The 15593-nt window shown below is 45.2% G+C and overlaps 1 protein-coding gene and 1 pseudogene across 4 annotated transcripts in view; one reads left to right on the forward strand and one right to left on the reverse strand.

Moving 5' to 3' along the window:
- Positions 1–863: 863 nt before the first annotated feature.
- Positions 864–15593, reverse strand: part of LOC105473514 (CMT1A duplicated region transcript 4) — a 30853-nt gene continuing 16123 nt past the window's right edge. Inside the window, exons 3-5 of one of the 4 annotated variants that reach the window (XM_011727337.2) lie at positions 10250–10349; positions 2945–3019; positions 864–1381 (exon numbers count right to left, since the gene is read on the reverse strand). In XM_011727337.2, the coding sequence (XP_011725639.1) occupies positions 954–1381; positions 2945–2972 (456 nt within the window). In that variant the 5' untranslated portion in view covers positions 2973–3019; positions 10250–10349 and the 3' untranslated portion in view covers positions 864–953. Of the gene's footprint in view, positions 1382–2944; positions 3020–9852; positions 9971–10249; positions 10402–15593 lie in introns of those variants that run through there. The other 3 variants (XM_011727336.2, XM_071082382.1, XM_011727334.3) reach the window with 3 other exon arrangements.
- On the forward strand, positions 6309–6875 carry LOC105473513 (large ribosomal subunit protein uL6 pseudogene; annotated as a pseudogene).

Raw genomic sequence — 15593 nt, forward strand, 5'->3', positions numbered from 1 at the left:
GGCTTCAAAATCCATCCTATGCTTGGAGATGCTGGGGCTGGGATTCTACAAACCACATTCTGGCTTCGTGCCCTGATAGGCTCTGCCCTCGGGAGCGCTAGCAGGCATCTGCAAGGATAAGGAGGAAGTAGGAAGTGGCTCCTTGTTCACTTCCTGTTTGTTTCCTGTTCACTTTCTATCAGCTTCCTGTCCCTGCCAGACAGGTTGCTAACCTTAGCAGCACTTTTTCTTCACCCGGGCAGTGGCAACTCCTCCCAGAAACGTTTCAATGCAGTTTTTGGTTTTTCCAACACTCACAAAAGCAGCCTCAGTGGGGGTCCCCTCAGAGACACCAACAAAACAGCTCCCCAATTCAAAGGCGGGGGAACCATCCCCACAGGGGCTCTCCTCGGAGCTCAGAGATACCAGCTGCATTGAGCAGCATCCCCACTCCCCCACCTCAGAAGTCTGAGATTCAGCCCCGTGTCCCTTCTCCAAGCAACTACCTTTCAATGAGTCCAGCATCTTCCTCTTGTTCCCAAGTCTCAAGTGTGATGCCTGCTTCCTGTGGTGCTACCTCCATGCATACCTTTGTATTCCCTTCCTGCCCTTTACTGTCACCTGGTTAATCATCCTTTATATTATCTCTAATAAAATAGCTGGTGTGATTTCTATCTCCTGCCTGGACCCAGACGAATCACCCACATTTTGGTCCTGAGCATCTGTGGCAGAGACTAGAGCCAGGGACTGCCCAACCCCATCAGAGAGCAGTGTGGGAGGGCACACACTCACCCACCCACCTACAGCTCACATTCTAATCTGGTTTCTCTCAACCAAGCTCTGCATGAGCAAGAGCAAGTTCAGATTTAAAGGACACCATGAAATGAGTGGTAAATGGAGCTTAATTGCTGTATGTTCTTGGGGGATGGCTGCAGGGACCCCTAGCTAAACATTTGCATGTTTCTCCTTGTTGGTCAGTAGCGAACTGTAGAGAGCATCCTCATCACAGGCTTTCGGGCAAAGATGATCTTGTTATAGTTTTCAGCTGGACAGTCTCTGGAATCCGTATGTAAGCGTGTGGGTTCTGGGATCATGGTAGGAGCCATGGCCGATACCGAATAAGCACCCCACATTGATAACGTGGATTCTGACAGCATGTCCCTGAACACAGCTTTGCCGGAAGACTTGGACGACTTTCTCCTTTTTGGCTGAATGACGCTGGAAGGTTTATTCTGCCTAGATGCCCAGGGGCTTTCTTCAAGGGCATGCATGCATTCCAGTTCTCTAGTTTTGCTTTTCTCAATGAGTCGTTTCACTGTCTGGGAGGTATAGGTGACATAGGCTGGCCAGGGGTCGTGTTTTTCAAGCAGCTTCCGGGGAAGTCCAGTGTTTTCTGTGAGTCCTACCAGCAAAGAAAGAGAAATGCAGGCCATTTAGAGGCAGTCACATGCAATATCTCGATTCTTCACACAATGGGAAGGCCTCGGAACCAGATTTTGAAGTCCTCCCTATTTTGCACCCCTTGTATTCAGTCAGAATAAAATCCAATTCAAAGTAGGGGAACAGAATGACATCCTAGAAAGTATATCAATTAAACAATGACAGAATCGTAAGGAGCAAGAGACAGAATCAAACAGACCTGATTGATTTTAAATATTTGCATAACCTCAAATTGTTTTACCCCTAAACTTCTATTTTTTCACCAATAAAAGTGGTTAATCGAAGGCCTGACAACTAAAGAAAATAATTATTTCAAGGGCTTGGAACAGTACATCTTAGTGCTTAAAAGCATGGGTTCTATACTTGTCTGCTTCAGATTCCTACTCTACCCTTTTCGTAGCTGTGAACCTTGAACAAGTTTCTTAACCTTGCTAAACTTCAAGTGCCTCATCTGTAAAATGGTGATTAGAACAAGACAAAGTTCATGGAAATTTCTTGTGGATTAAAGATAATTTATGTAAAGCTTTTAGCCAGTACATGACATGTAGTAATCAGTAAATGGTACCTAAAACTTTTGGCTATGTTTCCCAGCCCAAACTATTTCATTTAATCCTAGTTACACCTTATAAGGTAGGTATTCTCCCCATTTAATAGAGGACGAAACTGAGGCTGACTAGCTTGCACGACTAACAAGTAGTGGGTTTGAACTCAAGCTTAACAAGGCTCAAAAAAACACAAAACTTTTCACTATGGTTGCTGGCCAGAAGTTTGGGGTGTTTGCCAAGAGGGGTAGGTGTTGCTAGAAATTCAGTCCATTAGTTTATCAAGCAGCCTGTTCCTTTACAGATCCAAAATCATGGGCATGTCAGTCCTTCCGATCTTTCATTTGCAACGTCACTCTATTTAGCAGAAATGATTCAATTTCTCTCCTGCAGCTGCTACCTTCCTCTGTGTTCTTATGTGGTGCATTCCTTCCCTAATTCTCTATTTCTTTGGTCAGTTCAACTGGAGTTTTGCAGGGAGGGGAGTTAAAAGAGTCATCTTGACATCTCCAAACTGAATGCAGTTTAAAAAAAAAATGCTGTCAGTGGGGATAATCAAGTGAAGTGTAGGTTGTATTCCCACACTACCTCGTGCGTGTCCAGGAGCTGGAGCTTGTCTGGGGACAGAGCTGTCAGTAAAGAATGTGCTGTAGAAGGATTCCATCTCCCTGTAAAAGTCATGTGTGACATTACCTCTCACTAGAAAATTCTCGGCAAGGCCTCCAAGCACAGACTGTTCACCCTTGCCTCCTCCAAGCAAATGTAAAGATCTTGTGGGATAGGGCATTTGCATGAATCTGGCAGAGTCCAAACTCAAATGCCGGGAGAAAAACGAGCAGCAACCCCCTTCCATCTCCTGAACATGCTTTGTTCTCTGCCAGCATAACAAGAGTGGCCGCCCAGTGGCCTCTTCCCACTGCAAATCCTCCAACCCTAGACAGCCCCAGGGCAGGAGCTTCCATTGGTAACGCTCCCAACCCTACCTTCTTTCTTCATCCTTCTTGCATCCATCTTCTTTTTAATATTTACTGATTTCTTAACATCACAGGTCCGGATTCCTATGGGAAAATACGCTTGTTAGCCAGAGCCTCCTCAAACTGGCCTGAGTGTAGGAAAGTGATTAGTAGCCACCCTGAGGGGGAGGTCCTAAGTCCTATATGGTCTCTGCATCAGGCTAAGGTGACTTCATCCCCTGAGAAGAGGACATGTTTTCTGTGGAGCTGGAGACAGGTCAGGTGAGCCCCGCAAAGGCCTGCAGGCATGGCAGGAAAGAGGCTGGGTAGGCTGGGGGCCGTGTGGAGGCTGGTTCACAGAGAGGAAGTGGGAAAAAAAAGTCCCCATTTCAAAACCTTGCTATCTCCTCTACCAGATTCCAAGAGTGGTCACATTACTACAAGCGCGACATCCAACCTGCACTTCTCAGCCTGGAATCAGGGAGAGAAGGTAGCAGAGATGGGCAGCAGCCAGGAGTTAGCTACCGGGGCCCCAAGCCCAGGCTGAAACATGGAAGTCTAATGCTCTATGGGGCCATGCAGGGGGGGAAATCCAATGGAAACCGTGATGTAGCGCTTCTCAATCTTGAGGCTGCATCCACCTGGAGAGATTATGTTAAAGCCCAGATTGCTGGGCCCACCTCTAGAGTTGCTGATTTAGCAACCACTGTTTTAAACCAAAACAGGGAAAGAAAAAAAAAACTACTGGAGATTTGTAAGGTTATATTATTAACTACCTAGAGACAAGAAATGGGTCCAGGAGATCTTTTTGGTTCCTTTCCAGCTCTAAGACAAATGCACATACCTAAGAGTTCATTACATTTCTATACTCAATTTTGCCGTCTCTGCAGCGTTTAAGCACTTAAAAATGCCATGAAGCATTTCCACTATCACCTGCAAATGCCCATTGAGAAAGAGTCTCAGATGATTCTGAACAGCTCCCAGATGATGCTGGTGCTTTTTGGTCTGGAGACCACACTTTGAGAACCATGGGTCGAAGGCAGTGCTTCTCAAATTTTAGCAAGCACTGGAATCACCTGGAGACCTTGTGCAACCACAGATACCCAGGTCCCACCTTAGAGATTCTCATTCGGTAGGTCTGTTTTGAGGACCTGAGAATTTGCATCTCTAACTAACTCCTAAATGATACTGATGTTGCTGGTCTGTGGTTCATACTCTGAGTAGCCCCGGTTTAGACTGAGTAGTGAGTGTTAAGCCTTTTTTATCAGCTCCCACATACTCGTGAGGACTGACTCGTTTCTGCATGGAACACTCCTCTGAGATAAACACTTCCCAGGTTTTTCATCCCCCTTTTTCCCTAATCAAGGAACTATTGTGGAATGCTAGTGAGTGTGTCATTAAAAATAAATTCCACTATTTTTATAGAGTAAATTACTCACACATTTCAGCCTTTTTTTAATAACACATCTAACAAAGGATGGCATCCCGGAGATTCATTCATACTCCAAAAAAAAAAAAAGGCATTTTTTGGTCAAACCTATTTACAGACAGATCTTACGGAGCCCCTGCTGTAGGTATCAATGACAATCTTCCACAACAGTGCAGTTCTAGAAGAATTCACAATGTCATTATTCTGAGGCTAGGGAAGAAATAATGCTCAAATAGTCATCTAACTTTCATGTCATCATTTTTTTTTAATTGTAAGGTAAAGCATCTTAGTTTTCCTTCTAAGACCTACTATAGGGCCTCAGAATTTAAAGTCATCCATTCCAAGTCCCCCATAACACAGAGCAGAACACGCAAGTGGCCACTCAACTTGGGCCTCTCTCTACCTCTAGTGGAAACAGAACTCTTTACTTGTCTTCCATATTTTAGCATTGTCAGAAATTTCTTGGCTGGGTGCGGTGGCTCATGCCTGTAATCCCAGCACTTTGGGAGACCAAGGAGGGTGGATCACCTGAGGTCAGGAGTTCGAGATCAACCTGGCTAACATGGTGAAACCCTGTCTCTACTGAATATACAAAATTAGCCAGGCATGGTGGTGCACGCCTGTAATCCCAGCTACTCAGGAGGCTGAGGCAGAAGAATCGCTTGAACCCGGGAGGCGGAGGTTGCAGTGAGCTGGAATCACATCGTTGCACTCCAGCCTGGGCAATGGAGTGAGACTCCGTCTCCAAAAAGAAAAAAAAGAAAGCAATTTCTTCATCTTCTCATATGTAAAATAGGATGGCAGATGGTGGAAATATGTTTCAGCTGGCAGTATTTGGGAGACTTGGGAGTCATTTCTTTCATCATTGCTTCTAAGTTTCTAGTTGATGAACCTGAAGCCTGAGGAAAGCGCGGTCTTGGTCAAACATTGGTTTCCAGACTTGTGTGCATCTGTGTGACCCACCACTCTGCTCAGAGCCTCTGGCCAGGACTCACCTGACCCCTACAGCTGTGCCGTGTGACTGATAGGACAAGTCTACAAATGGTGGGTTTTTCTCATGCCTGCTGAAGCAGGGACTAGGAAACCATAGAAAGAACCAAGGGAGGGAGTGTTTGAGACTGCCTCAGAACTCATGGGAAGGACTTGTTTGTTTGAAAATAACAGGAGACAAATAGTTGACATTAAGTCTGAAGAGAAGCTGTGGGCTTTTATAATTTCCTTCAATTCCAGCACAAAGGTTCCATTTTGTGTCCCTGTAAATGAAATGCAAACCAGCAGTCTACAGACAGAAACAGCATTGACGGGAGGGGCAGGAGGCAGAGTGTTGAAGCGGCTTTCTTGTTTTTCCTACAGACACAAAACCCATGTTCAGACCACTGGGCTTTCAGGGCCAGCTCCCCACTCCCCCCACTCAATCTCTCATCCCACCATTTTCAGAATCTAGTCTGATAGACTGGGTTTGGCCTAGATCATTCAATTACCTGGAACGTGAAACAATCCATCTTGATCACCTTCCTTAACTTCTTAGGACCCCAGTGGTCACTTACAAAATGAGGATGAGGATGAACTCCTGTCCCAGAGAGACACAGTTCTGTAAATTTTTTTTTTTTTTTTTTTTTTTTTAGAGACAAGGCCTCACTCTGTCACTCTGGCTGGAGTGTAGTGGCACGATCGTAGCTCACTGCAGCCTTCAACTCCTGGGCTCAAGTAATCCTCCTGCCTTCACCTCCTGGGTAGCTGGGACTACAGGAACACACCACCATACCTGGATAATTTTTTCTTTTTTTAAGTAGAGACAGGGGTCTCGCTATTTTGCCCAGTCTGATCTCAAGCTCCTGGGCTCAAATGATCCTCCCACCTCTGCCTCCCAAAGTGCCGGGATTATAGGTGTGAATCATAACACCTACCCCACAGTTGCTTTAAAAATATCTGGAAATTGGTTTCTTTGCCACGTCTACTGCGAGAATGAAGACCGTTCTCAGCCATCAGACTGCCAACATTCTAGAAAATGTTGACATTACTCTGAAGGGACACACAGTTATCGTGAAGGGCCCCAGAGGGACTTCAATCACATCAATGTAGAACTCAGTCTTCTTGGAAAGAAAACAAAAAAGGCTCCGGGTTGACAAATCGTGGGGTAACAGAAAGGAACTGGCTACCGTTCGGACTATTTGTACTTGTGGACAGAACATGATCAAGGGTGTTACACTGGGCTTCCGTTACAAGTTGAGGTCTGTGTATGGTCACTTCCCCATCAACGTCGTTATCCAGGAGAATGGGTCTCCTGTTGAAATCTGAAATTTCTCGGGTGAAAAACACATCCACAGGGCTTGGATGAGACCGGGTGTTGCTTGTTCAGTATCTCAAGCCCAGAAAGATGAATTAATCCTTGAAGGCAACGACATTGAGCTTGTTTCAAATTCAGCAGCTTTGATTCAGCAAGCCACAACAGTTAAAATCAAGGATATCAGGAAATTTTTGAATGGTATTTATGTCTCTGGAAAAGGAACTGTTCAGCAGGCTGATGAATAAGATCTAAGAGATGTCCAGCTACAGAAACAAGATGCTGGATGATTCCTAAGACCTATTTGTGATATTAAAAGATGCAATAAAAGACCTATTGATTTGGAAAAAAAAATGTCTGGAAATTAAAGTGCTTCTAAACCAGTGGTCCCCAAACTTTGCAGCACATTGGAATCGCTAGGGATCTTGGAAAAATACAAATGTAGGCGTCCACTCCCAACATCATGATTTGATTGGAATGGGATGCAGTACAGGCATTGGAATTAAAAGATTCCCAGACAATTTCTTTGTGCAGCAAAATTTGGGAAATGCTGTTCTAGAATCTAAAACAAAATACCACTGAAGATTTATAAAATATTATTATTAACTACTTAGAAACAGAAAACGAACCAGGTGCGGTGGCTCACACCTGTAATCCCAGAACTTTAGGAGGCCAAGGTGAGTGGATCACTTGAGGCCAGGAGTTCGAGACCAGCCTGGACAGCATGGTGAAACCCTGTCTCTACTAAAAATACAAAAATTAGCCAAGCACAGGCTTGGCACCTGTAATCCTAGCTACTCGGCAGTCTGAGGCAGGATAATTGCTTGAGTCCAGGAGGAGATTGCAGTGAGCCGAGATCACCCTACTCCACTCTAGCCTGGGTGAGAGAGAGAGAGAGAACGGGTCCAGAAGGTCTTTTCAGTCCCTTTGCAGTCCTAAGACACATGCTTTCATTCGAGAATCCCTGATTACAGTCAGCAGTGCATCTCAGGAGCTTTTAAACATTTAAAACGGCCATCGAGTACTTCCACAACCACCACCTGACAATAACAAAATTGACTTAGATCAAAGAAGAAGAAGCAGTGGCTTTAAAGTCCAGAGCTAAGGAAACTGTGGTCGCCATGGGATTCTCATGCAAATCTAATGATCTCACCCTCTCTGGCCACAAGCTGCATCCTTATCTCAGGAAACCATCTTGCAAAAGGATTTTACGGGTTCCAGGCAGGATAGATGGATTAGTGCTCTGGCACAAATCGACCCCACTCAGACTTTTTGCCCCACTGATGCTGTGAAAGTAGTGCCACTTACATAGTCATGACGAGTGGATTATTATCTCAATCTAGTGTTTCCTAAACCATGTCCCACAGAATGCAAGAGTCTCTCCTCAAGATGTTAATAGGTATTACTTAAAGAAAAAGAAGGGGCCCGTGGCAAAAGCCGCCCTATAAAGCCATATAGATTGTTTAACCCAGGAGTCGCCACATCTTCTAAATTGTGCAAGATTTCAGGCCTGTCCTCAGTCAACTAAGTTAGAAAAAAAAAAAAAATTGCCATGTTAAAAAAAATTCCTTTGGAGCAGGATTTTCAGTCTGTTGTATGTTAATTTGTTCTGTAATTCTCCAAAAGGAAGACTGAATATGCAGCATCCCCTAATCTCATTTGACCAAGGAATCACTCATTCATTCATTCATTCATTTATTGTGTGGGGTATCTCATGGAGCTAGAAACCAGTGACACATTTGTGGCGATTGTGAAACAATGTTCTTCTCCTGCCCTTATTTTGGAATTGCAAGCCTCAGAGAACGTTATGGAGTAAGAGGATAGAATGATGAACTTGCTCGGGATGTAACTGGGTCTTCAATGAATCACCTCCTCTGAAATCAGCTGCAGAGTCCCCAAAACTGTCCCTATGCAGAAGAACAAGCTCCACTAGAAACAAGAGCCGTATTCCTCTGTTCAGCCTCTTTCCTCTCTTCTCTGCTCCAATCTGCAAGGCTTCTTTTGTTTGTCTCACCTCTCACTTTTCTCCCTGAGCCATCCCTAGGTGTCTTGCCTGGCCCCAGAAGAAGAATCACATTTTCTCAAACAGGAACCTGATGCAAAGCCTCATTTCACCTCTGCATTTTATCCTCTTTAACCTTCCATCTCCTCCCTGCCCTTAGCTTTTTTCTTTTTTTTTTTTTTCCTACCCTCTGGCCACTCCTCATTTATTTTTGGCTAAAGAGGAAGCTGCCACTAAAGCCAGAAGTGTCTTGAAAAGCTCATCTCTGAGATCTGGAAGGATGCTCCTGGGCAAGGATCCACTTAGCAGAACGTGCGGTTTCCATGCTGATCTCCACCCGAATGGGCTGACAGGAGACCCACAGAACTGCCCATCTCACAGGATCAGCACAGGCACCGACTCCCCTGAACTTTAAACTGAGAAACGCGGGGAAACAGTGAGTGCACACCTCCGGATTCTCAGTGGCGCCCCCTTCTGACTCTCTCCACTTCTTCACCCTGCCCCTATCCCATGGAAACTCACCATGGCCCCACCTCTACCAAATGGGCTCTGCGGGGTGCACACAAGAAGATGACCATTTCTTGTGCCTTTAGTGACACAGACAATGGGGAGCCTTGGGAATCCCAGAAATGTTAAGACAAAGGGGAATGGGAGTGGGGAGGGGCGAGTTGTTCTTTCGGGAAAGAAGGCATCTCCCTCTTTCTCCCTGTGCAATAATTTGCTGGACACCATCTCTTCCTTCCTAGCGCCCCTCCCCAGAAACGAACACACACACAAAGAAGAGGATAAACAAGTCCATTACCGCACTACCTTTAAAAAGTCACGTTGCATACGGTGGGCCATTTGGTAGTGTTAGCATGTTCTTATACAGACCGTGCCTCTTTCTGGGGGGTCAACTGTCTCTAACCACATCAGGGTGGGGAGGTGGGAGTCTAATCAGAATTGCTCATCTTCTAACACAGACTTGCTATTACTGATTCATCACTTATGATGGGAAGGAGGGGATATGTTGCTTCTTGATAATGCTTCTATACTTTATTTTCTGTATCGATTATACGTGTACATTGAGGGCATTTTATTGTCCAATGGTGAAAACAGTTCAAGTACCTATGGCCATTCAACATATATTCATTCATGCACAAATGCACACTTGCACACATTCAAAAAAACCTATCCTGAGCTCCAAACATTACTCTTCTGAGAGGCACAGGTCCTGCACTCACCCAGAACCCACTGTGGATTTTCCGCATTTGCCTCTTACTTTGGGATCTACCCTTCTCAATGTCAGGGGTCCACAATCCAGGTTTCCCATGCTGATAAATCCAGACGAATCCTTGCCATCTGTGTTATGAGAAACAAAAGCAGAGGCCTTCCAGTACATAGGACAATACATGTTCCATCAACCACTCTGCAGTCACGTACTGACTAAGCATCTCATACACCAGGCAGGCACTGAGCCTTGGTTCAAGGAGCTCACAGCCCCATGAGGAAGACAGAGTTTCCTAACTCAACCTGGGTGGGGAGGGGTGTCAAGAAGCAGATTCAAGAAGAGACGATGTTTGTGCTAAATCTCAAAGGACAAAGGAAATGATGGGCAGTGGGCATGGTTTAAATGCCAACCTCAATGTTTCCAAATCCTGAGTGAAATGCTTCCTCATTCAAGATCCATGTTCTCCTCCCAGCATGCAGATAAATAGGCAGTTTCCAAACAGTGCGTTTCCTGCATGTAAATTATAATGCTGAATTGGCTGAAGAAACACTTTACAAATTCACTGCAAGAAAGAAGCATTAGGCATTGTATACCTATCAGGTACAACCATGAATCTGAATTTTACATTTATCCAAGGAATATTCAATTATAAATATTAAACTCCCACTTTAAGATGACATTGGAAGGCCCATTGAGCATAAAACACATGTGGCCATTATCTATTGATCTATTATCTACAGATCTAGTTCCAAATTTAAAAATCGAATTTCCAGAACAAGCCAGGCAGGCATAATCAGAGGAGAGCTTTTCAGCCTTTTTCTTCCATGGACATTTTTGGGGTAGGCTCGTACACTGGCAGGCTGGACACGTAGGAAAGATATGGAGAAACAGGCTGCAAGAAATAGCCCTACAACCTCATATTCAGGAAAACAAACATGAAAGGCTTTAAGTAATTTGTGCCCAGAGACCGTCTCTCTGCCTGACGGCTCCTGAGCAGTGTGACCATTAAAATGTGTGGCCTCACAATGTAATAATCCATCAGAAAAAGGAAGTCCTGCTCCGTTGAAACAATAGGGACATTGTGAACCTGGAGAACACTTCGGGGAAACAGCCAGGCATTTACCAGGACTGCGCTCAATCCGTGGGCCAGGCCACCCCTTTTGAAATGTTCAAAGCACTAGGAATCCAGGCCAGTGTTTGTCTTGAAGAACATGACTTGCATTTGAGATTTTACCTAGAAGAAAAGAAAGTAGCTGCCTCCTACATGATTCAGTTATTCCATCAGCCTATTGACAGCTTGTACTCAGTAGCACACAGTTCCCCAGTGCATGTCAGAATGTGAGAAAATGCATGCATCACCCATTGCGCCCAACTCTTGAGTAATAAGCATCCCCCAAAATCTTGTCTCCCCATTCTCAGCTCCCATCACCAAGACTGTCCCCCTGCACACATACACACACCTTCATGCACTTATGCATATGCACGCACACATGTACATACACATGTTTACTTGCACATGTGTGCACATGCAGGCATAGTCACACACATACACACACACACTCAGCTCTCAATGCCCCATCACTCCCCATGCTAGCCAAGCTCTCATACCTTTACCCCTTGGCACATTTTGTTCCTTTGCCCTGAATTCTCTTCCCAGTCTCCACTTCTTTTTTTTTTTTTTTTTTTTTTTTTTTTTGAGACGGAGCAAGATGGCTCTGTCACCCAGACTGGAGTGCAGTGGTGCCATCTCGGCTCACTGCAAGCTCTGCCTCCCAGGTTCACGACATTCTCCTGCCTCAGCCTCCCTAGTAGCTGGGACTACAGGCGCCCGCCACCACACCCAGCTAATTTTTTTGTATTTTTAGTAGAGATGCGGCTTCACCGTGTTAGCCAGGATGGTCTCGATCTCCTGACCTCATGATCCGCCCTCCTCGGCCTCCCAAAGTACTGGGATTACAGGCGTGAGCCATCACACCTGGCCCCAGTCTCCACTTTTAAGGAACTGCACATCCTCCAAATACCCCGGACCGTAGCATGACCATGCAGAAACCACTTTCCTTACCCTTCCAGGAAGGGAATGACTCATGCGCTCTCAGAGAAAGGTGAGAGTGGCTGTATTATAAATAGTGTGCGTCACAGTTATGTTGAGAAATTGCCAGAAAGCAAAAAGGTGTGGGGCTTTACTTCGCACCTTGGGTAAACTGATGAAATTGCATTCAAAATCTGAAAAGCTGAGGATAAGAAGCTGAAATATGGAGACATACACCCTTTCTCCTCTCTCCCTTCTGCCGCAGACACCCCTGGGACTTTCTGCCAAGAGCACTTTGTCAGGTCATCATCAGGGGACGTGCTCTCTCTCCTGGGCCTTTGCAGACCTCTCAAGGAAGGGTTGTTCCGGAGCCTGGAGGCAGTCACTTTCCTTACCCACAACTGCCATCCTCAAACCATTTCTCCTCCCCTGAAGCTTGTGCCCAGGCTACATCACCACCTCACCTGCCTGGTTGCTGCCAGCTTCTGAGCACTGTCCTCTGTCCCTCAGTCCCTGACAACTTGAGCCCCAGGCACGCTGTCCTCCTCTGTGCTGTTACCCTGTCATCACCGTGTCTTCTTCGTCATCTCCTGAATGATCCGTGCAAACCTCCAGCCCAGCAGTCCTCGACCTGCTCACTTCCAATCACCAGGTCTTCCTCTCAGTCGCCACCACCCCTGCCTCTGTGATCAGCCCACTGTTCTTATCGTCCCCAATAACCACACTATGTCCAAAATCTAAGCTGCGAGCATCTCACTCTTACTCTTCCCTCCTCCATCCCTCCAGCTCACTCCCCAAGCAGTTCCCAGTCCAGCAATTTGTGGATTTCAATTCACTCACCCCACCTTCCCCTTAGTGTCCTCTTTGTGTCCCAGCTTCCTGCTTTATCTTGTTGATACCCCACAGCTCCTCCTTACAGTACCTTGCAAACACCCTTAACCCGGTATCCCTCTCCCATGTGCCGGGCAAACACATATTTGCATGGCAAAGCCTTAATACCAGTTCAGTCCACCTATGGGGCTCTTTTGGGTGCCGTCATCTCAGAAACTAAACGTGATAGGAGGAAAACGCCACCGTGCCCATTGGTCCCATGTGGAATAACAGCTAATATTTCTATGACATGTGGTATGACCAGGGCACAGGCTAAGCATCTTACCTATAGTAACTAATTAAATCCTCACAAAACTCATATGCATTAGGTACTATTGTATTAATCTCATTTCACAGGCACGGAAACTGGAGCCTGTAGGGACATTAAGCAGTCTGTCCAAGGTCACACAACGATAAAGTGACAAAAAAACAGGATTTGCCCTCAGGCAGTCTAGCTGCAGAATCCTTTTCTTTATAATTCCACACACTTGCTCCTCTATCTCCAAGTCAATCAACAGAGCTAGTCCAACCAACACTTCCCCCTTCCTACTCTTTTCACTCTTCCACTCCCCAAGCAACCCTTTCTTTTTTTAATGTTATATTTATTTTAGATTCAGGGCTCCATGTGCCTGTTTGTTACATGGGTATATCGTGTCATGGTGAGCTTGGGCTCCTAGTGAACGCATCACCCACAATATTGAACATTGCACCCAACAGGTAATTGTTCAACCCTCACCCTCCTCTCATCCTCCTCCCTTTTGGAGTCCACGGTGTCTATTGTCTTCACTTTTATGTCCATGTGTACACATCGTTTACCTCTCACTCGTAAGTGACAACATGTGATATTTTATTTTCTGCTTCTGGGTTAGTTTACTTAGAATAATGGCCTCCAGCTCCATCTATATTGTTGCAAAGGACAGTCTTTCATTCTTTTTTATGGCTGCATAGTATTCCATGGCATATGTATGCCACATTTTTCTTATCCAGTCAACCATTGGTGGAGATTTAGGTTGATTCCATGACTTTGTTATTATGAACAGTGCTGGGATAAACATATGAGTGCAGGTGTCTTTTTGATAAAATGATTTCTATTCCTTTGGGTAGATTCCCAGTAGTGGGATTGCTGTGTCCAATGGTAGTTCTATGTTTAGTTCTTTAAGAAATTTTCATATTTTTTTCAATAGAAGTTAAATATTTTATATCCCCACCAAGCAACTATTTCAAACCTCCTCTTCACCTCCTTCTCCTTCCATTGTAGGTTAATGTCTTTGTCTTGCCCTGCTTTGAGAAAAATCCAAGAATCCATCAAGAACTCCCTCATCTCCCACCATCACTTGTACCAACTCTCCACCATATGCTCCACTGCACTTTGCCTTCCTTCCTGCTACAATGAATGAAGCATCCCTTTTCCTGTCAAAGAACACCTCTCCACTTGCAACTCAGGCCTCTCTCCCTCCACCTTCCAAAATGCAATGGTCATGGATAGAGTTGAGCACGCACTCTCACATTCTTGAAATGTTCTCCTACCTGGTTTCCATGACGCCACAGGAGTAGAATCCCACCATCACTCAGCAAGCTCCTTCTCAGTCTCCATTGAGGATTTCTGGGTCCCCTTCTTTTTTTTTTTACTCCACATATCCCCAAAGTGATGGGAACCAGTTTTGTGGCTTTATATCTCATCAATTTGCCAAATCTAACTAGACTGACTTCTTTCCCAAAGTCCAAATATATATATCCAACTGCCAATATACTACATCTTTATTTGCATATCTAATAAGCTCTCAAACTTTTCATGGTTTAAAAAAACTCTTGACCTTACTCCATAAAATGCTCCTTTCTGGTCTCTTCCATCTCAGAAAGAGGCATCATCATTCATCAAATTGCCCAATTCAAACATCTAACATCTCTTGCTTCTTCATTCAATATCTCCAGCCCATTATCCTCCCCAACCCCACCATGATTTAACTTCTCTATGCCACCAACCTCCTCTAAGACGTCAACATCTATTAACTGAACTACAGAACACCTGCTACTGGTCTCCCTGCTTCCACTCTTGTTCTCCTATAATATGATTTGGCTGTGTCCCCACCTAAATCTCATCTTGAATTGTACCTCCCATAATCCCCACTGTTGTGGGAGGGACCTGGTGTGAGGTAACTAAATCATGGGGGTGGGTTTTTCCCATGCTGTTCTTGTGATAGTGAATAAGTCTTACAAGATCTGATGGTTTTATACAGGGCAGTTCCCCTGCACATGCTGTCTTGCCTGCTGCCATGTAAGACATGCTTTGCTTCTCCTTCACCTTCCGACATGATTGTGGAGACCTCCCCAGCCATGTGGAACTGTGAATCCATTAAACTTCCTTCCTTTATAAATTACCCAGTCTCGGGTATTTCTTCATAGCAGTATGAAGATGGACTAATACACCCTACAACTCCTTCTCCAAAGAGGACCCAGAGTGATTATTTTTAAACATGATCAGATTAAATCATCCCCCTGCCTAACATTCTCATGGCTCACCCTCCATTTAGAAGCCAATGCCAGTTCCTTATATTGGCCTGCAAACCCTCTTTGATCTGGCCCCTGCCTCCCCTTCCAGCCTTAGCTAGAGCAGCTCCTCACATCACCCACTGTGCCCAGCCACACTGGCTTTGCCTCTCTTCTTTAAAAACATCAAGCTTGTTCCCACCTTAGGGTCCTTCCCCAACTACTGCCTCTGCCTGGGATGCATGTGTCCCTGATCTTCACATGGGTTGTTCCTTCTTAGAAGTCAGGATTCAGCCTAAATGTCAACTCCTCAGCCTTCCCTGACTACATAACAGCACCACCAGTCACTATCACATCTCCTATGTTAA

Source organism: Macaca nemestrina, chromosome 17 (assembly GCF_043159975.1).
Source record: "Macaca nemestrina isolate mMacNem1 chromosome 17, mMacNem.hap1, whole genome shotgun sequence".
Taxonomy (NCBI): domain Eukaryota; kingdom Metazoa; phylum Chordata; class Mammalia; order Primates; family Cercopithecidae; genus Macaca; species Macaca nemestrina.